Source organism: Ostrea edulis, chromosome 2 (genome assembly GCF_947568905.1).
Source record: "Ostrea edulis chromosome 2, xbOstEdul1.1, whole genome shotgun sequence".
NCBI lineage: Eukaryota > Metazoa > Mollusca > Bivalvia > Ostreida > Ostreidae > Ostrea > Ostrea edulis.
This window is the reverse complement of record NC_079165.1, coordinates 80,720,992-80,743,271: the sequence shown is the minus strand read 5'-3', so window position 1 is coordinate 80,743,271 and position 22,280 is coordinate 80,720,992. Positions and strand designations below refer to the sequence as shown.

At 34.6% G+C, this 22,280-nt stretch overlaps 2 protein-coding genes across 3 annotated transcripts in view; one reads left to right on the top strand and one right to left on the bottom strand.

Annotated features, from left to right (window-relative positions):
- Positions 1-3,201: 3,201 nt before the first annotated feature.
- Positions 3,202-15,702, top strand: LOC125682350 (myeloperoxidase-like). Its single transcript, XM_048922858.2, has 12 exons — positions 3,202-3,431; positions 6,092-6,139; positions 8,268-8,426; positions 8,989-9,168; positions 9,280-9,420; positions 10,257-10,358; positions 10,521-10,613; positions 11,289-11,781; positions 11,862-12,062; positions 12,311-12,477; positions 13,830-13,932; positions 15,564-15,702. Exons 1-12 carry the CDS (start codon positions 3,365-3,367, stop codon positions 15,637-15,639), a joined length of 1,830 nt encoding a protein of 609 aa, XP_048778815.2. The 5' UTR covers positions 3,202-3,364; the 3' UTR covers positions 15,640-15,702.
- Positions 15,703-17,339: 1,637 nt separating this feature from the next.
- The window catches only part of LOC125678491 (hemicentin-1-like), a 93,215-nt gene continuing 88,274 nt past the window's right edge, over positions 17,340-22,280 (bottom strand). For both annotated transcript variants that reach the window (XM_048916978.2, XM_048916979.2), the window contains 3 exons: positions 22,079-22,201; positions 20,388-20,514; positions 17,340-19,241 (listed from right to left, as the gene is read on the bottom strand). In XM_048916978.2, coding sequence (XP_048772935.2) covers positions 18,866-19,241; positions 20,388-20,514; positions 22,079-22,201 — 626 coding nt within the window. In that variant the 3' untranslated portion in view covers positions 17,340-18,865. The remainder of the gene's footprint in view (positions 19,242-20,387; positions 20,515-22,078; positions 22,202-22,280) is intronic.

Here is a 22,280-nt window from a genome sequence, read left to right as displayed (position 1 = left end):
GCACTTTTCTGCGCAGTAATTTGTATTGATTTGTATAGTGGTCGTCAGCGGGGGTTCTGTGTCAGCTGATTTACTCCTAGGTAAATCAACATAAACTTTTATAAACATCCGCCATTAAATAATCCATGTAACTTTTCTGAATTAATCTAATTTTGGTAATTGATATGTAAATAAATGCAATGATATTGTATTCAAATCAATTTGGATACAAGATTTCGATCAAATTGATACTGATAGACATAGAAAAATAAGATAAGGTTGAAAATTGTCGTTTGTAGCGCAGCGTCACCTATAAACATTGATAGGGAAACGAACGACAACTGCACACAAGCCCTATTGACACCGTGGCGCGAAATATCGAATATGGTGCGAAACCTCAGAAAATTTACAAGAAATAACTCTACAACATTGTGTATGTGTATATATTTGGGTTTTTTTTTTAATGTGATATAAAAAATGCTTATATGTTACATGTAGATTGAATTAAAACACGTCATTCCCAGTCAACAACTTTCGATTGGGATCGGAATACGAAATAAAATTTCTTATATCCGGTGGCAAAGTGAAACTGCTTCATGCTTCAAGTTATTGAATTACGTAGTAATTGCACGTTACACATTAGAGAACTGTTCCTTTTAATAAAGAAAGTCACAAAATAGATACAAAATGAGTGTACCTTATTCATTACTGTTACCGAGCTTTCGTCGACTATAATCTGGAAATGGCGTGTTTCGCTGCGCTTGATGACGGTAAGGTCCACATTTTCTACGTGAGTAGTGTGATATTTGTTTATGAATTTTTTGCGCATACATGGTATGTCTCGGCTAGGAATAATGGAAACTTTCTCACCTATGTATGTAAAGACATATTAATCTCTATTTTTAAAAATGTAGAACACTTTTATCAAATGACAATGTTTGAAAACGCTTAGAGCCCCGATGTCAGAATTTCCTTTTCCAAGACATCAATATGTCAAATTCATTATCCTTTTTGAATAGTATGTACCATATTTTGTACCAATTATCCATTTTGAATTCCCTATTACAATGGGATTTTGCTGCACTCTGTAATGTTTGAGTGGATGTCATGAGTGTGTGTCAAACAGAAATTTTAAGAGCATGGGATAAGGTGCTGCCATGTATTACTTCACTATCAAAGTTTAACCCAGTTGCCACAATGTTGAATTTATGCTGCAAAAAGGATTGGAAATTGCTCTGGTCAAAACACATTGTTTATTTGTCTACAGATGAAAGAGACATGAGGATTCTCCCTCACAAACTGAAAAAAAAATAGTTATGGATGTTGTACATGTATAGTTTATTAATCACTATAGATTTCCAGCATCACAAGTCTGATTCCACTATATGCTTTCCATACTGTCAGGTTCATTCACCCCCTCTTTGAGCCACAGTATAATATCCCAAATACCTTGGCAATAAATAATATTATTTGACTAGTGTTTCATTTTTAGCGGAGTTGCGATGAAGTCGAACTCGGCTTATGATCTGATGAAGTGCCTTTGGGCGGGCAGGCGGGCACGCATCAACATTTCATTTCCGCACCATAGCTCTTGAGCAAATTATAGGATCTCATTCAAACTTAGATGGATTGTCACCCTCAGTAAGATGAGGAAGCCTATCGATTCTGGGGTCATTAGGTCAAAGGTCAAGGTCACTGGCTATAAATAGACTGAAATATGGAGAAAATTTTGTTTTCCGCACCATAGCTCTTGAACGAATTATAGGATCTCAATCAAACTTAGATCGATTAAGTAAGACAAGAAGCCTATCGATTCCGGGGTCACAAGGTCAAAGTCACAGTGGCTATAAATAGACTGAAATTTGGAGAATATTTTGTTTTCTGCACTATAATTGTTTAACAAATTATAGGATCTCAATTAAACATAGATGGATTATCGCCCTTGATGAGACAAAGAAGCCTATTGATTTTGGTCAAGGGTTAAAGGTCAAGGTCACAAAGGATTGAAGTCGGCTGAAATTTATGTACGCAAAATTTTGCTCCCTGCTTGATAATTCTTGAAAACGTTTCTGCCGGTTCCCTCTATGCCCATTCCTTGCGCAACTTGGCTTGTGCATTTCCGATGCCCGACAATTTTTAATTTTTTTGCATTTCATTTATTTTGAGTTATTATACAATTATTTACCATTCCATTGATCCTCTACAGGACTGTAGTATACTCAGGTGACAGTTTAGCATATTGGACTACCTTTTCAAGTAATGAATCCTTAGAATTAGCTATAACTAGGATTAAACTTGAATGTATATATACAGGGGGAAAACTTCTTCATAACTGCAAGGCATTGATAACCATATTGATTTGAAAGTTTGGGCCATAATATGTGGTCACATTTTTCATGAGAATATAAAGGGGTGAAATTCTAGAAAACAACAACACGACTTCAGTTACTCGAGGAGCGTTGTGGCCCATGGGCCTTCCATTATCCATGTTTGCTGTTGTAACGCTTTGAAAAACAACAACAGTTGATTTGTATCTAAAATCATGATAATATTCAGTCATTTATCCCCCTACCCTTCCAGTATTATCTTCTCTAACTGAATTTCCACAATGTTCAACTCCCACGAGTACTTTAAGTACTTTGATTATATTTACATTCATGCAATATGTTTTTAAAAGAAGTCGACCATTATGAAGACGTAGAATACCTCCTTAAGGTTTAAACCCTGTATTATCATAACAAAGTGAATTCCCTATTCTAAAAGCACTGCATTTCTCTTTATATTGATTGATAAGGTGAATGAAAAAGTGTGCAGCAGCTTTCTCTCTCCATGGAAAAGCTCGAAAGTCTTTTACATGAAGGAGACATTTCCCCTCAATCGTTCCCTATGGTCACCCTAAATCTGTATGAATTTCTATATAAAAAGGGTTCAGGAATTTAATTTTTTTTCACAAAACGAAAACATTCAATCTATTTTCCATTGCGAATAGGGCAGAATATTGGGCCATGAGAAGGTACTGATAAATCCTTGGGGTTTTATCACATTGCATTACAAATGTCATATTGCCTTGTGGACATATTTCTTGTTTTTCATACATTAAGCTGTAAAGGAGTCCATTGCTCAAAATCATCAAATGTTATTATTCTCAAAAGTGAAACTGTTAAATTCTTCCGCATCCGATCAGATTTAACACAAGTATATATTTTCAGTGCATGATTATTTGTACCCTAGTACAAGGAAAGAAGTCCGTTGATACGGTCCAACGATTCTTTGAAATTCTATATCATTATACTCAGTTTGACGGGGATAGGTTTTGTGAATTGTCAAATTAAAGGTTGTCATCCGCTCATTGATTATTGGGAAAGCTTTCTATAAATACGATGACATGGATAGACAATTGGAAAACATGTTTCGGATATTCTTCCTCGCTGTTGCTATTCTTGGTGTACAAGGTAGATTTATTTCATCTTTTTATTGTATCTTTATACGGGAAAACAACTTTTCATGACATAGATAATTAGTTAAAACAAATTCTTTGATTAGTATTGTGTCTGCTTCTTCTTAATCAAAAATGCATGTTTTTACTAAGTGATTTCTTTCACAAGTTTTCTCATAATTTCTACCTGTCCGCGTTTAGCGTTACATTTAATCAAACTAAAGAATCAAATTTCTTTATCCTTGTCCTTTATTTCATTCCTTGATCACATTAAATCTCATGTTTGAAAAAAAGGATGTAAAACTATTTTAAAGAATTGCATTTTGTGTCATTGTTTTAATATTCATTTTCAGTCTGCTTAGACATTTTGGATTATTTTATTTCTATCATTTATTTACCAAATAAACGAATTAATTGAATGGATAATTCTTTAATACGGAAATTCCGAGTTCCCCAAGAGTTATTTCCCTTTGTCGAACTCTCCCGTAAATTATGACGTAAAATATGATGACAGTGGGTACATTTGCTAATTACTATCGTTGTATTATTTCTTAAAAGATGATATCCAGAGTTTCTGAGACCATCCTATCTCCGGGAAAAGGCAACTTTAGTGAGTTTATGAGTATTGGATAACAAAATGGCTCAAACAAATATTGTTAATTGCCATCTTTCTTTGATAAAAGCGTCACTCATGTAGAAGAGGAAACGAATAATGATTCAATAGCCAATTTGATGATCTTATTCAAACAAATTATGCTTGATATGGCCAGAATATGCATACCAGTGATTGATATAAACAAAAGTTACGCTTTTATTACATTAATCGTACGTAATCATTTTGTACAATGCCAGTCTACGATATAATGTATACATTGTGTACCCACCATACGTCATAAAATGCGAAAGAGTTCGACAAAGGGAAATAACTTTTGGGTAACTCGGAACTTGCGTATTGAATGGGTACTTTTACTCCTATAGTGAGTATTATGTTGCCTTTCTTGTAGTAATAATACATATATCATATTTGATCAGCCATCCATAAAAGTATATATGTCTTAACTTGCCTAGATGGTCGAGCAATCTAGCGCTCTGATCACACGCTGCTACGAGATCTAGTTCCGAAGGTCGCGAGTTCAAGTCAAAGTAGTGATGGAAATGGGTATCCATAGAATTGTGAACTTCTCTGTCCTTTATATTAATTTTTTATTCACTTAGGACAGTTATGTTTATTAAAGAGTGCATTGCAATCTTTACAAGTGTTTTATGACATATTTCAAATGCAGTGTGTATCTTGTATGGTCCTCTTAGATTTACGTCCAGTAGTTGTATATCCCATTTCCGGTCTGAGTGATTGTGTAGCGTGTGGCGACATTTCCATCGTCATCAAAAGCAAGTCTTTGGACTCGCTCTTGCCAAGATAGTCGAGCGGTCTAGCTATTACAGATTTCATTTTTGAATTCGTTATAACGGATTAAATTCGTTTCAAAGAATTTGTTGATTTTTTTTTTTAAGGAATTAAATGTGAAAACACGAATTTTAGAAATGGTTATATGAAATTGTCAAATTCGAAATAACAATTTATGATTTTGTTGATATCAGATTAGTATATGATTCGGGATAACAAATGGCAGAAATAGTAAGGGTGAATTAGATAGTTTGAAATTATAGATTTTTCAATTCATTAATTGGGATTTTAATTCGTTAAATTTATACAATTTATCAAATAGAGTAGTTAATAAAAATGTAGTTGATGAAGATGTCCCAAGATCAGACACCTAGCCCCACCTCTAGTATATCGGTGGTAATTTTATATTTCTTATAGGAGTTATGAAATTTATCAATGTTCGTTATCTTCACCTTTTCATCGTGTTTTTAACGTATACACATCTACCCCTTTCTATTATTTGCTTGTTTACGTGTGAATAAAGATGCGCATGATTGGAATATACGCGTATCACTAATGGTTAAAAGTTAAGTCCGTCAAACATTTATCCAAACTTCACGGCAGAGGAGCTGCGCATATTGCTACATGAAGTGAAAAAGAATAAGGCTTTACTTTTAGCCGCCTCACTAACATTTAAGACCATCCTAAGACATGTTAGGAAATTAAGAAAAAAAATTCATTCGGGAAATTAAAACCATATAGATTTGTTTTTGATTATTTTCTGTTTTATTTTTATTTATCTATTTATTTATTTTCATGATCAGTTTTATTTTCAGTTTTAAATATGTAGATAGCGTACATGTATGTATGCAACATACCTTCATATACTATTTTATATTGTACCTGCATAATACTGTTGTCTGTATATATGTTTTCAGGACCACAATGTAAACCAGTTTTTAAACTAATTGTGCTATCCTGTTTAAATAAAGGACATAATAATAATTATTATTATGTTGCTTGACGTTCTAAGATTGAGTCTGATTTGAGGACGAATCCTAACTTCGGACTCAATCAAAAACAGGTCTTCTAACTTAAGCATGTCCACACACACACACACACACACACACACACACACACACACACACAGATATATATATATATATATATATATATATATATATATAGTACGTTTTTATAATATCTTTAAATTTTACTGACTCATAAAGTCTATATGTATTTCAAAGTTTCTCTTTGTAAAGGAAACTAATCAATGTTTCTATGCTTTACAGAATTTCAAGTGATGTATCTTCTTGCACGGAACACGGATGGCGACCTTGGTAAGACTTTGTGTCTTGTATGTGTGTCAGTTTGTCCGTTACAACAACCGACACCTTTGTCATATTCATCAATGGAAAGGAAATAACTCATACATATTTGGGGGGAAAAAAGAAAGAAAAAAAAGATTTGTTACTATAATTTTGTTTAGTATGATTTATATCCCGAGATTGTAATTTTTGGAGTATCTTGCATTATAAAAGTGGATGATATATGTTGCGTTCTCCTGTGGCGGGGGACGCTGTACCCCTGCGCAACTGTGGGTTTCCCAAGTCTGTACATTGGACAAAAGGATAAGTCAGGAATGATTATAAAAAGTTTATTACTAAAGGTTGAATTTGATGGATCATCAAAACTTCTCCCAATAACTATGGGAAAAACTACTAATCTAATAAATATATGACCAAGTTACTTTTCCGGCTCCCAACAACTATGGGATAAAGTTTAACCCTTCAAAATAGATAACTCTATAGTACCACGAATATAAATTAAATTCATGTTATACCAAACAAACATCAACTCCCATCAGCGATTCCCAGTAATATTTACCCATCTATTCATCTGTTTCCCAGACATGCTGGCGATAAATGAACCTGTCCAGTTCTGTTCTAGCAGACAGCTGATCAACGTATTTATTGACGTCGGGCTCGATTGTTGACGTCACGTACAACATGTAAACACCCGCCATTTTCAGTTAAAGCATAATCTAGTCATACTGAAAGTGGACACATGCTATATGGCGCAATAATGGTCGTTTGTCATTGCTTGGAGAATGGGGATCGCCGATTGCTTATATTACGGGTTTCGTGATGGGGTTGCTAAATACGGATATGCCGATACATATATATTATTACTACAGTAACTTGATCCGAAGAGTCGGATCACGTCGAGTTGACAGGCGCGGATCATCAGATCACACGAGACGCGAAGCGTCGAGTTTGATCTGATGATCCGCGCCTGTCAACGAGACGTGATCCAACTCTTCGGATCAAGTTACTGTGGTAATGATAAATTTATTATATACCCCCTTCTGCATTTTAAATCCACATTTATAAGATAATAAATGTAATCCAAATTATCAAAAACACAGACATACCATGAAATTATGTTTTGTGTACACAGTTTTGTTTTGTGACGCGGTCAATCTTTTCCACAAATAACGTTGCGTTGTTGCATTGTGACGTCATCAGTTTCAGAGGATACTGATACGGAATCAGAAAACCACAGTGTGGTGATCCGGAAAACCGGATCACACGCTGTGAAATCCACAGTATCAACGAACGATACATTGATGGGTATATAATAACATCAATTATAAATAATACAAACAAATTATCGGCGAGTAATTTCGGGATGACAAGTTCCACAACCTCACCGTAGTACAACACTCGGTAAATATAAACCAATTCGTATTAAAATACAATTCGTATATATAACTACAATAAATTTCATTACATTTATAATCTATACCCAAATGGGATCGCCTCATATGTTGTGTATGTATTCTTTTAGGGAATGATGGCCATTATCTTGGCACTGGGGTACCGTTTTCGTAACATATATTTTAAAAAAAGCTTAGTTAAATTGATTGTGTCCATCTTAAAAGTGTCAACAAAATGAAGCAAAGCATCGATATAAGAAAAAGGGAGAGAAAAAAGCTTCTCTCCGCTTATCGGAACTCATGCAGTTGTGTCTGTCAACGGAAACAAACATGTGGTTAATCGTGATAACAGAAAATATGCAAAGAGGTTCCGGGTAAATCCCAGTCATTAATTCAAACCAAGGTCCTAACAAACTGGCTATTTTGAATATATATTTCGCTTTGTCTCCAAACATGCATAAATATTTATATATATTTTTCTATGCATATATATCTATATACATGTACATTCTGCAAAGAAACTCGTACAAGCCACAGAAGGTATATGGATAAATTTTTCCTGATTACACTAAACTGCCAGATTTTACAGTGTTTGGGAGATATTGGACGCGAATCTGTTGTCATTGGTTTGTCAAAATAAACACTTGTGTCGCAAAGTTACATGCACACAGGTCAAACTAACAATAACAACAAAGGAAAACAAGTTCTGCATTTGAATAGTTTTTCATTTTTTATCTTTATATTGACAGAGACGACGGAAATCTGTGAATCCTCACCGCCTTCAATATCCTGTAACCCGGGCTATAAATACCGCTCTATTGACGGTTCCTGCAATAACTTAAAGCATCCGGACAGGGGTCAAACGCATACGTCACAGAGGAGATTTCTATCGCCAGACTATGACGACGGTAAGGTGTCCGTAGGTCCGTCTCCAATCTGCACATAATCGAACGATGAAAAAGACGCACCTGACAAATAAAATAGTTTAAATCACAAGAACCACTGAAAATTAAGTATTGGTCGTTACATGAGATCTTTATTTCTTAACTGTGAATTTCTTCGTATTAACAGGGCCGTAAATTACATGGAGGCGGAGGAGGCAGCTGCCTCCTCCAACTTTTGAGCCCAAAAAAATTAATATTTAAAGTTCATTAGAATTTACGTTGTTTCCAATAACTAAGAACATGATACCTCCCTTAAAAAGCATTCCAAATCTTTCTTTTAGAATTAGTTAGTCAAGTAACATCTTAGAAGGCCCTAGAATCAAGGATTTTGCACGATACGTGTTCAGTGTGCACAAAATGTGCTCAGCGTCTGGGGGCCTGGGCGGCCCCCAGACCCCCGCCTAATTTCCTGCCTCCTCCAAATTGAAGGTTAATTTACGGCCCTGAGTATACGTGAAAAAATTGATAGATCGGACATATGAAAAATTTATTCATAATTTGATGAAATGTTTTTATTTTAACTCAGGTCATGACGCTCCGCGGCACACCAGGTTCACTCAACCATTACCTAGTACGCGAGAAGTCAGTAACCTTCTGTTTCAGAACAATGACAAAGCACCCAATTTAGATCCAAAGATCAATGTGCTGCATATGTCGTTTGGCCAGTTTCTCGATCACGACCTTATCTTTACGCCAATGATCAATGGTAAAAACTTCACCCGGTCTTTTTTCTTTCTCCTTCTTTCTTTCTCTCTTTCCTTTTCTCCCTCTCTCATTCCTAGTGTAACATCTCTGCGTGAATTTTCTTTTTCATCAGGTAACTTTAGTTGTTGTGGAAGAGACGAACACAAGCCCCCGTGCATACCCATCACCATTCCACCCAATGATCCGTTCTTCAGACAGAATTGTATGCCCCTGAAACGATCAGCATCTATTCTTGTAAAACACGGAAAAACTTGTAAGTTTGAATATGTAATGTAAATACAGCATACAAAACCATATTATGCTAATTTAAGTGCGCTAAATATTTTTTTTAAATTTCACATTGAAGGGAAATATTTTCTGTATTGTCGTAAATCACGCCTATTATCTCCATTCAAACCGCGTGATAGTCGTTATTGTATGAAAGCCCTAGACTTTATGAATATTCATGTGTAAACCAATCGGGGAGTTCCAATTATTATTTGGATGAACAAAAAAACTATATAAAAAAAAGACACTCGGAAATCATCCTATGACTCGTAGCGGAAAATCCAAGAACTGCCGACACAATGCTGCTGGCACAATAACTTTCTTGATACATAATTTGCAACCGTAACCTCTGTTGCTAAGGCAATTTCATTTAATATGTCTAGCTATAAACTTGGCTTTCTTCTACAAGAGTGATCTGTAAGCTTTTTGATTGTTAATATAATTGTAAACAAACACTGCAACGTTTAACCTGTGGTTGCAGCCATCAAAGTATCGAAATATGTTATGATGACTGTGATTGGTCAATAAATAATTGTGTCATTTTATAGATATTCATGAAAATCGAGGGTTTCGTTGATCCTATAGCTACGGTTTGAGGTAGTGTAGTACTTCCGAACTAAGTAAGCATGGCTGCGACTACATACTTTGATACAGCCGGATATTTGATAGTTTCAAAACAAAATACATTTACACATCCATTGTGTTCTATTTTGTTAATGATCGCAACAACAGCTACTTATCAAAATAAGTCATATTTACATGTTCATTGTGTTCTAATTTGTACAAGGTAAAAGAGAAGTTTTGCTTACGCTAATCTTTCAGGTGTTCGAGAGCAAATTAACGACGTTACATCATATGTCGACGCATCAAACGTATATGGATCGAATGAGAAAAAAGCTAGAAACCTGAGAACTTTCAAGAGTGGTAATTTCAGTTCCTTTAAATACCGACCATATCATTCAATATACATCATCACAAGTAATCTTTCAGACTTTGTGAGTGAAAGAAATTCACGATCGAGATAAACGCCAGATCACAGGTCATAGGAACGCTTTCTTGATGACTGAAAAAGATTTCTGTTTTAAGGTACACTGCGACAGGAGAAGAAAGGCTTGCCCAAAGGTGATAGAAAACCCTGTGTCTTTAAGGATTCTGTTCATGACTACTGTCAGGAGGCAGGTAAACTAAAAGTAGACTGTTGGAATGTATTCTGAATAACCCAAATTATATATCGTTAGCAAACAGTGAGCACATCTTGCACCTTATTTGTACGTTTCTAGGATGTTAGCCCCGCCCCCATCTCCACATGTGTGTGAAAGCCAGCAAAAAACAGACTCCCTAGCAATATACAGCTGTACATGTATTGTGAAAACCCCAAATTATCGTTAACAAACAATGAGCACATTTTGCAAATGAAGTAATTCATATCAGCTGATAACCTGCAGCAAGTAAGAATGAGCGAATATCAGAAAAAATGCCATTGTTCTTCGTGGAGATTTTCATTAGATAAGGCTCCTCAGAAATGTTGGAAATTCAAAACACTGAATACTAGTATACCAACAATATGAAAATATATATGTAGCGAGGTCTCTCCATGCTCTTGAGGAAATTTTTATATCACGATATTGAATTATGTCACAAACACTTCAACCATGTCCAAGATCAAAATTGCATTCATTTCTTCGTGATTCTTTTCTAAAAACTAAAATATGGTCACAAGCAATATCCATGTGCGAGCTGATTATGATAGCACTCAAATTTACACGTCATATTAGCCTGCAGCTTCATGCATGCCTATTCTGTATGAACATTCATAAAATGAGCCAGATTTTGTAGATTGCATTACTATTTCAGGTGACAAACGGGTGAATGTTGTTCCAAACCTTGGATCTATGCATCTTCTTTTCGTTCGATATCACAATTATATTGTCGGTGAAATGGCTAAATTGAATCCATTATGGGATGACGAAAAACTCTATCAAGAAACTCGTGCCATAGTGACCGCTGTTATGCAACACGTGGTTTACCATGAGTACCTGCCCTTAGTTCTAGGACACGACATAATGATGCAGTATGAGCTTTTTCCTATGCCTCACGGTTTTGATTCGGTTTATGACGAAGAGATCGATGCCTCTACAAGGAACGTTTTTGGTGCCGCGGCCTTCCGTTTCGGTCATTCCCAGATACCAAATCATCAAAAGCAATTCAACAAAGCTTACTCTAGCATTGTAAACAAGAACATTGAAGATACATATCATAATCCACACATGTGTATCGCGAAAGGAGGAAAGAGCTGCGATGGTGTTCTTAGATGGGAGCTTGCAGAACGCACAACAAAATCGGACGGGTAAATATATAAGTTTTTGATAAAACTTAATGCTTTTGAAAAAGATGTGTAATGTACAGTTTTTGTATTGTTGTTTTAAGAGTGTTCGAGATTGGTGTCAGAGACAAACTTTTCATGACATCGGCTGGTGCAAGTCTGGATCTTCCCGCGATAAATTTGCAACGCGGGAGGGACCACGGAATTCCGCCATATTGTAAGTGGAGGGAGTTTTGCGGATTGCCTCCAAATTCTCTGTCAGATCACACAGACGCCAACAAAGACAAACTGCTGAAAGTCTATAAGTTTGTAAACATTTATCATATATACAATACACACAGTTTACAAAATGAATTGAAAAAAGACAAAGCAAATGAAATATAAAAACGTTTAGATAAAACCTTCATGTTTAGTTGATGTATGAAATCATATTAAATCATAGCAGGTGGATAATTTCAATTAAATAATATGTTGCTAATAAATGTTGAAATTTGCCATTACTCTAATTCATAATTTTCTTTAGAATATTAGAATACTCTTCATCTTTCTTTAGGAATATACACGATATAGAGCTCTATGCTGGTGCCATGACCGAGAAACCGGTAAATGACGGACTGGTAGGTCCTACATTTGCCTGTCTCATAGGAAAGCAATTCTCTCTGTACAAGAAAGGAGACAGGTTCTGGTATGAGAACGAACACACTAACGGATTTACCAAAGGTTGGTGAAAAAGATTTACTAAAGCAATCTCTTATTTTCCACATTTTGCAAACGCCTATATCATTTAAAAAAGATATTTAAACATATCTTTTGTTTCGATGTTGTTTTACTTCACATTCGAGAATTCTTCATCTATAGACGAATTTAACTCCACTTTTTTTGACACACTGTTTTTCTTTATGATAGCTCTAAAACTTCATTGTTATTTCGGATTTCAAACATTTCTGTTCAGCATCACTGAAGAGACATTATTTGTCGAAATGCGCATCTGGTGCATCAAGAATTGGTACCGTATAAGACATCACCATCTGTAGGTAAAACGCCAAATCTTTTCGTCAATGTGTAGTGCTCAAGGTCGCTTTTTGAGTTCCTAACCGAAAGATCCGCTTCTAATAGCGGGCGAAAGAACAGCCTGCACTTATAAGTCCCCTACCGACGAAGTCGAGGGGACTTTAGGTTTGCGCCCCGTCCGTCTGTCTGTCCGTCAGTCCAGTTTTCCGCACCTTTTTTTCTCTGTTCTTGCATATATTTATTTTATATTTGGTATGTCGCTTTGCCATAACAAGTTACAGATCAAGTTCGAATTTCGTCTCGGTCCGTTGATTTTTCACTTAGTGATGGCTCTTGGACTTAGAAAAATAGCATTAATTATCAGTTTTCCGGACCTTTTTTTGGGGGGGGGGGTGTGCTTGCAGATATTCATTTGATATTTGGTACATTGCCTTATCATAACAAGTTACAGATCAAGTTCGATTTTCATCTTGGTCCGTTGATTTTCCATTAAGTTATGGCCCTTGGATGTAGAAAAATAGCATGAATTGTTAGTTTACATCCAGGTTTCTTATATTTGTAGATAAGAATTAAGAATACTACACTCATCAAAACTTCTAGCATAGTAATACAACAATATAGCTAAATTATTCATGATCATCTACATGTCACAGTTTATTGACTTGGATATAGACCTAAACCTAATTATAAATTTTTCTTTTTTCTTGGTCTAGTCTCTACTCGAATAGTAGTTGATTTCCAACCATTCCTATCGTGGTTCCCCAATTTTCCCTTTTACCATAACCTAAATAATGAACTTTGAATATTGCTGTGGTACAGTAATGTTTGCAACCGGCAGGGGACTATGTATTGTCATGCAATACTCTCAGAATGCTTGTTTTAAATCTCATGGATTGAAGTAGCAACAAAATCAAGAACCCAAGATAACTTGGTAGCAAACCACTCAAACCATTAGATGACCCTGTGGTCATTGTGGTTTGTAAAACGTTTAGAAAATTTTATCTGAGTCATAGGATCGATTCCGGGTTTTTATTACATATACTTTTTTTTACCCATACTAGATCAACTGAAGGAGATAAAGAAGACCACCCTGACCTCAGTCATTTGTCAGACTATGGAGGTGGGCAGCATAACTCCTAATGCCTTCCTCGTGGAGAGCAGCACGTAAGTAAAGTATATATATATATATATATATATATATATGTGTGTGTGTGTGTGTGTGTGTGTGTGTGTGTGTGTGTGTGTGTGTGTGTGTGTGTGTGTGTGTGTGAAAAATTGCCTCAGTGTCCAGTAATAAATAGGTAAAATATTAAATAAAATATGACAACACGTTGTAAAACGTGGGCGCTTTCATTTTTAAAAATCTTGAGACGTTTTACATTATGAAAACAAATTATGTTGTTATGACTATTACAATATAATGACGTCACAATACAGAGGGGTCATTTGGAGCGTATTATTGTGATGCAATACAAAGAATTTACATTAACCTATTAAGCGTTGGTCTAAATGAGCGAATGAACTATTTTTCTTTTTCTCTCCTTTCCACTAAATTAACCGTGAAGAGTTTGTAAAAAGGAAAAACGTTAAAATGTCCATTTCCACACACGTCTATATATATGTAAAACTTATACGGTACCAATTTTGATGCACCAGATGCACATTTCGACAAATAATGTCTCTTCAGTGATGCTCAACCGAAATGTTTGAAATCCGAAATAACTATGAAGTTTAGAGCTAAATATAGCCAAAAACAGCGTGCCAAAAAAGTGGAGCCAAATTCGTCCAAGGATAAGAGCTATGCATGAGGGAGATAATCCTTAATTTTGAAATGAATTTCTAAATTTTACAACAGCAATTAAATATACATCCGTATTTTCAAGCTAGTAACGAAGTACTTAGCTACTGGGCTGTAGAGACCCTCGGGGACTAACAGTCCACCAGCAGAGGCCTCGACCCAGGGGTCATAATGTAAAACTTATACGGTACCAATTTTGATGCACCAGATGCGCATTTCGACAAATAATGTCTCTTATATATATATATATATATATATATATATATATATATATGTGTGTGTGTGTGTGTGTGTGTGTGTGTGTGTGTACTAAGTTCCAACAACACCCGATACCTAAAAGTGACGGATCCATAACATGGATACAAGGTCAAATACAAAAGATTATACAAAGCACTAAAATGACCAACGACACGAACAACCAAATTGTCAAATTTTCGGGACGACCCGTCCCTTCTTCAGGACACAGGACAAACGAAAGACATAATATATATATATATATATATATATATATATATACATATATATATATATAGTATATATATAAAAGCACGAACACTCTACTTTCTTAAAGGGTCGGATCTAAGAAGCTACAAGGCCAGAAAAGAAATTTATAAAAGCACTGAAAATTTTAATGAAGTGATTTCAATAATCCACATTGTCGTGTCTTACTGCAGTGTTGTTCTTTTGGGTTTAATGCTCTAACTTCAAAAGAGACACACCTTGCAGGTAGTAACCAGCGGTTCTACAATATCGCTGACCTTTTTTTGACTCTACGATTTTTTCTGTTATTTATGTATATCATTTGTTTGTTGTTTTCTTGTAATTTCTTTACATCATTCAAACCATTTTATTTACATGTACTATGATGGATAAGGGTTTTTTAGAAATAAATTTCTTGAAGTCAAATTCAAAGATGTCAACATTGGTGGTCAAACTCCTTAGAAATACATCGTTCTTAGAGTAGGAAATGTTTGATGAAAACATATTTCTTTTACAGTAATAAAAGAATACAGTGTCAGGCAGTGACACATCCGAAGTGGTTGGCGTGGAAGGATCCCTTGAAGCGTGACTGATCATATCCAGTGTAGATTTATAAAAGCAAATGCTGAAAGCGATTAAAGAAATTTTAAAATACACATGTAATTCATTTCCAGATTCATTATGCCATAGCATTCAGTGAGTTTAGAATGCACTCTTTCACTTTGCTATAAGTTTCCATGCAAATATATATGTCAATTTGAAACTTCAAATATTCAGCCACAGTGACATTAAGCTTGTTTGCAAGAAAAATAAAATAAAAATACTTTTATTTTAATAAAACAAATAATTAAGCAGGAGGGAGAATTCAACTATCGTTAAGATTGTGAGGATGACCAATATTTTGTTCTGATGTAAATATGGATTGTTAGAAAACCTCTCTACTTCATAAATGGAAGTTTATTCACAATCCATGGCCTACATAGATAATCGAAAACCATTTTTATTGTGGATTCTCAACGTTTTTCTAAAAATCACAAGCTCTTAAAAATCAGAGCAAGTTGTTGCATAGGATGACATAGAACTTGACGATGTATACACAATAAAATAAATCATCGAAAACCATTTAAAATGTGGATTCTTCACGCATTAGTTGCTGATGGTCACAAACAACGTTTACGATGCCATGTTTACACAATGAAAATGAATCATTTCTGACGTCAACTGTACATGTAACCAAAGTTTTGTTAAACAAGAACTTAAAGAAACTTGCACAATGTGCGTGCTGGGGAGTTATTAAACCAGTAGTTACTTTAATGTACAGTACAGTATGAAGTATACTGTATATATTGATGAAGATTCACTATATATAAACATGATTCTGCTACAATTGGGATGTCATACGAAGATTATGTATCGTGTTATTTTCTAAGATTTATTGTTTTGCTGTTTCACGACACACTCAACAATTTTGCAATTTTCTAAGATATTCAACACTAAAATTACCGGCATGTCATCTGAATTCTTTGAATACAAACACGACGTGTAAATAGTCGTTAACTATGCACGATTTGGAGTGGCCATTTGAATTCTATATGCATAAGTGTAGATAACAAACAGTAATCAATGAAAAGTCTCATTAATCCTTAATTACAAGGACCACTGGACATACCGAAGGTGGCATTAGATGTCTAGAAGGAGTAAACATCCCCTGTTGAACGGTCACACGCGTCGTTAGTCCTATATCTTTATCAAGTAAATGGAGTGATAGGTAGTCAAAATCAGTGTGCAAAACAAACCCGGCTTCTCAATTGGTATGAAAAACGTTAGACATCATTCAGCCAAGTGATATCTTGTATTTGCAAATTAATAGACTGTTGGACGACCTGATGACCAAATGCTACGTAAATATTGTCAAGGAAGAACCTTATCATCCATAAGAGTAATGTCAGAGTACTTGCGTGTAAAATCAGAGTGCTGTTAAAAGGCAAATTTTGATGACTGGGCTTTAGGTATGAATATTCCCGTGTTCCATCTTTATTGAAGAAACACCTGTCTATGATGTCAACAAGCCTGGTCTTTAATTTATAGTGAGGAATAATCGTGTAAACTATTTCCAATGATTTAGTAAACATTAGATAAATGAAATGTTACATACCCCGGTCCATAGTGCTTGTCAAGGTGTATCTTAAAGATGTTTAATAACTATTTGAGTTAACATAGCGTGTTCTCAAAACAAAAGTCCGACAGCTCACACTTGACATGTCGGAATTCTAAACAAATACAACTCCATAAAATGTGTAATCAGAATTTATTACAAATCACTCATGTTTTGTTACACAAAAACTTCGAATTATATGTACATGTATCATATACACGTGTTTTACAGTCTTGACCTACTTCTGAATTTGTTTTAAAATCAAAATTTCAGACACGGTTTAATCAAAATCAATGTCCACAAATAAATTTTCTCATAAATAGCTGAGAATATAATACTGAAAAGATATTTAAGCAATATTAGCTCTAAATCTGAAAATGTTATTTTGTAAATATGCGCCCTTATGATAATTTTGAATGCAAATTTAGCCATAATCATCCACAAATTTTAAACTAAGGTTTAGACTTCATCAAAATAAAGTTTTGTACGGGAATACGATAATGTAATTTTGCTTCATTGAAAGCCTCTGAATTGGTTTTCCAAAATAAATATTAATAACAAATTTATATACCTTACTTTTGAAATATTAAATCCCAATTTCACAAAAACTTCCGACACCAAAATGACAGCTAACATTGCTTTAAAATACATGTATATATCTTAGCAAAATACCAGTTACAGATAAAACTGTTTGGTACATAGTGTAAAAACTAAACCAAAATCATTTCTCGGCATGTCAGCCTAAAAATGAATAGACAAGAATGTTACAACATGCAAGGGGAGAAAACACAACTACGACTGAAATAGACATGAAGATGACAAAAAGAGAATATTCTGTAGTTGACCCTTCAGCTTCAGGGTTTTGTTTTCATTCCAAAATGACGCATCACATTGTACTGCAGATCGTGAAAAATATATCCAATTTATGTAAAGCGAATTAGTTCTTCGCAATTGTAGTTTATCAAAGTGGACTGATTTGTGTTTATTGACGTAATGAGTACAATGCATATAAATATGCATGCATCTGTGGTCTTTCAACTGTCAGAATTCTTTTACCACGGTCCAGGCCTGTGCTCTGACTTCTTAACGAGATGGTTCTCACATGTGCATAATTCTGTAACATCTTCCGTTGTGCTACATTCTTTTTATCACAATTACCAACAGCAAAATACAATCATTTAGGTTTAAAACAATTATTGCAGTTTATAAGCTTGATGGATTACAAGTAGTCATGCGTAAACAATGTATTGACCATTAAATCAGGGAAAAAGTAATGCTGTTGGTTTTAAATGACATCTTTTACATGTTGCTAAACGTTTCCGCTGAGTATTTGTTGTTTTCGCAGCACACAAACAGTTGTGAAAATCACGTGACAAAATGATATCTAAATTGGCCTAGTCGACAAGTTTGAAATGTCAAAGCACATGGCTATGCTTTTATATAAAGCTTTTTACTAAATTTGTAAGGACACAATGACAGTATATTGTATTACGCAGGCGTCAATAAAACATATGTTTATAACATTTCATGATTATATATAGATGTATCATACATAACTGACATACAAGCACAATACACACTCACATACGTAAAGAAGATAGGAACAAAAAATCATTCATTATTACAATGAAATCATCAGAAACGAAAAAAACACCAAAATATGATTAATATGGGTATGCAGAAATTGATATATGAATCATGAAAGTAGTTTGATATTGCAAGACTGCAGTCTCGGTATGATAGGATTTAGCTCTCACTTTAATTTTATAGGTCTCTAGTTCCTCTAACGGTTGTTCAGTATACAGAATCCCCGTGCCCTCCAACAGCCTTAACTGAAAGTCTATGTTGGGATCATTCTCCAAGATTATGAAGTCAGTTTTGGTCATTTTAACATTATTTTGGTTAAGCACTGTCAATCGAATTAAATCCTGCTGAGGCAAAATTCCGCTTGGAAGCGCTAGAGTTCTGAACTCGATCACATCAGCGTATTTTGCACCTTCTGGACAAATAGAGTTGTCAACACATTCTAATACACAATATCTGTAACAAGAAGAAATACATTCTTTGTTTAAGCAGATAATAAAGTGCATTTGTAATATTCCAATGTATCATACATGTAGTACTGTATCTAACCTCTAAAGACCTAAAATATACCATGATTTCATTCATTTTCGTAGCCATCCAATGGTGGTTTTGTTAACAAATATAATTTCGCTGGTAAGTAAAGTCCTATTTATTTCCTAATCTTATTTCAAAACTGAACCTCAGTGAATCCATGAATTCAAGATCCTTTTCAACCATGGTACAACAAAATGTATATGCATTGAATAATGATGAAACCATGATCAGTAGCGTTCCCTATTTATAAACATGCTTGAATTCCAGGCATGCAAGATGAGGAGGGTTATCCAATATATCAAATGTCTTTATATCACCATGAAAATGTGAAAATAACGAACAGTGAACAATCTCATAACTCCTAGAAAGAATACAAATTTAAGAATTGGGCAAACACGGACCCCTGGATAAACAAGAGGTGGGATCAGGTGCCTAGGAGGAGTAAGCATTCCTGTCAACCGGCCACACCCGCCGTGATCCCTGTATCTTGATCAGGTAAACAGAGTAATCTGTAGTCAAAATCAGTGTGCCAACAACGGCCTAACAATCGGTATGGAACACGTTAGACAGCATTTGACTAAATGACAGGTTTTTATTACCAAACTAGATCGTTATGACGACTATAGAATTTGCAGTTGCGTGACCATTTCAAAAAGTCAGGGACAGATCACGGAAGCAGCTATAAACTCTGCTGTATTTCCGGTGTGCTGTGTATTAGAATTCTTATGTCGATCATAATTTGATATATCTTGCTTGGTCGGATGTCATTTCGTGATGTAGAAGATACTTCAAACTAAAATAACAGCACCATGACTTATCTCCACAGTCAGCATCTTATAACATTTCTAATTATTTGCATCGAATTGAGGAAATCTAAAACCAACGTTACCCAAATCAAATTTTGCGTAAGCAATGTGCTTAGCTTCAATTATAAAAAAAATATACAATGTTGACTCTGTGTTAAATAATGTTTTGTGTTTCGTGCACTTTGTTCAAATAGGAAGTCATGTTCCATTCACTAGGGACGATTCAGTAGATATATAGTGATATTTGGGGTGAGATACTTACTTTGTGAGTGGATCCCGAGTGTAGTTTTCGGGGCAAGGAATATCTATGCAGCTTACATCGCCTCTCTTATTGAAGCACATCCTTTCTGGACCACAGTCAACATTGGAGTTAATACATTCATTGATATCTGTAATGAAATTCCCTTAATCACTTTAGACGTATAGGGATAATACCATATCATCACAATATTTCAAATCAATTACATCACAATTGCAAAAGTATATATCAGTAAATATTTCTTAGCTATTTAGATTGTGTTTGACTCGGTAGATTTTCAAAGCGTGAAGATGTCAATGTAAATATCTTGTGTTCGAGTCATGCAGGGGCTTTGGTTTTTGCTATAAAATTACAACTTTCTGCTAATAAGATGGAGTCTAAAATTTCTATTACCATACAATTTCAATGTACAGTTTTCAATTGCAATTGTTTTTAGTTGCCCGCATTCTTAAATCTAGCTTACACTTACTATAATTATCTCCCGAAAATATTTAATTTTCATACTGTAATATACATTATGTGATTTCATCTATCGCTGGTTTTAATAGCGCTTTGTAGGGCTTCACTTCCTTGACAATTCTATAAGAATACTTTTATTATAGGTAGAATAATGATGAATCCCTTAGATAATCAAAAGACGTACCAGCTGTACAAGTAATAACTGCAAATATGAATTATATATATAGTATTATTCACTAAATCTAATATACCTTTTATATATCTTTATCAATATTTATGCTTCCTGTATGATGTATTAGGTATACATTCAACATTGTATTAGATGGAGCTTAGTCGGGGCCCATCCTCGGTAGCTACCATTCTTTCTAGTTTAAGAAATATTTTCTTTGTTATAGAATTGGTCTGGGAAATAAAATTTATAAAAAAAAAAGCTGTGCAAGTAATTTGACTCAGATGCAGTTGCAGAAATAAATTACCCTCATTTAGATCGTTAAATGTTGGTTCCCAAAGACTACTATGCCTTATTGTCTACTTCAAACACATCGATATTCCAGCTGCTCTCTGAACACAAAACAGTGACCCTTGATAACCTTTCTAGTGCGTGATATTTGCTGAACTCTTGTTAACCTTGATCGATCCTCATGTGATGTCATAGGTTTTTGCAAAAATCTTAATAAATTAAACTTTGCGCATGATAGAAATATATTTTTCTGAGGAATTGTAGTCACTGGATATAATAAAAAATCTGGTAAACTATCATTATTGAAAAAGTTTATATTTTTTATAGATAATCAATTATTTATGATTAAAAAAAATGTTGTCAAGGGCCATAACTCCTATGCTGGAATTTCCTCTACTGTATGTCTATTATACATTGGTTTTCCTATTTATGAAATAACAGGGTTTTTTGTTGGTTTTTTTTAAAAACTGTTGATACTTAAATTTTGTCATTTCATTAAGTTTTTATCTATTTTTATTATTCTGTTTAACGAAAATGAGTGATTTTCTGATGTTGATGTATGCCTCTGTTTTTGTATGTCTGACATCTTTAAAAAGGTGGCAACATATACATTTTCTTTGGTTATCAATTAAATTACACTATACTGAGTGGACATTGATAAAGTTTTTTCACTTTTAACCTTTAATATTGATAAGTCACATGAGGATGGAGCTACCTTAAATAGTTATTGACAACCCCTCCCTAATTTTCCTGCATGGTTTGCTTATTGCCTTACCCACACAATTCCTTCCGTTCCTGGCTACCTTATAACCTGGTGGACATACACACTGGTACCCTCCTACTGTGTTGCTGCAGTTGTGTTGGCAGATTCCTGGGTCCTCTCGACATTCATTAATATCTGCGACAGTGGAAAATGAATAGCATTTTATGTTTATGATAATGCATGGTTACAATCATGTATTACACCCTAAATTTTT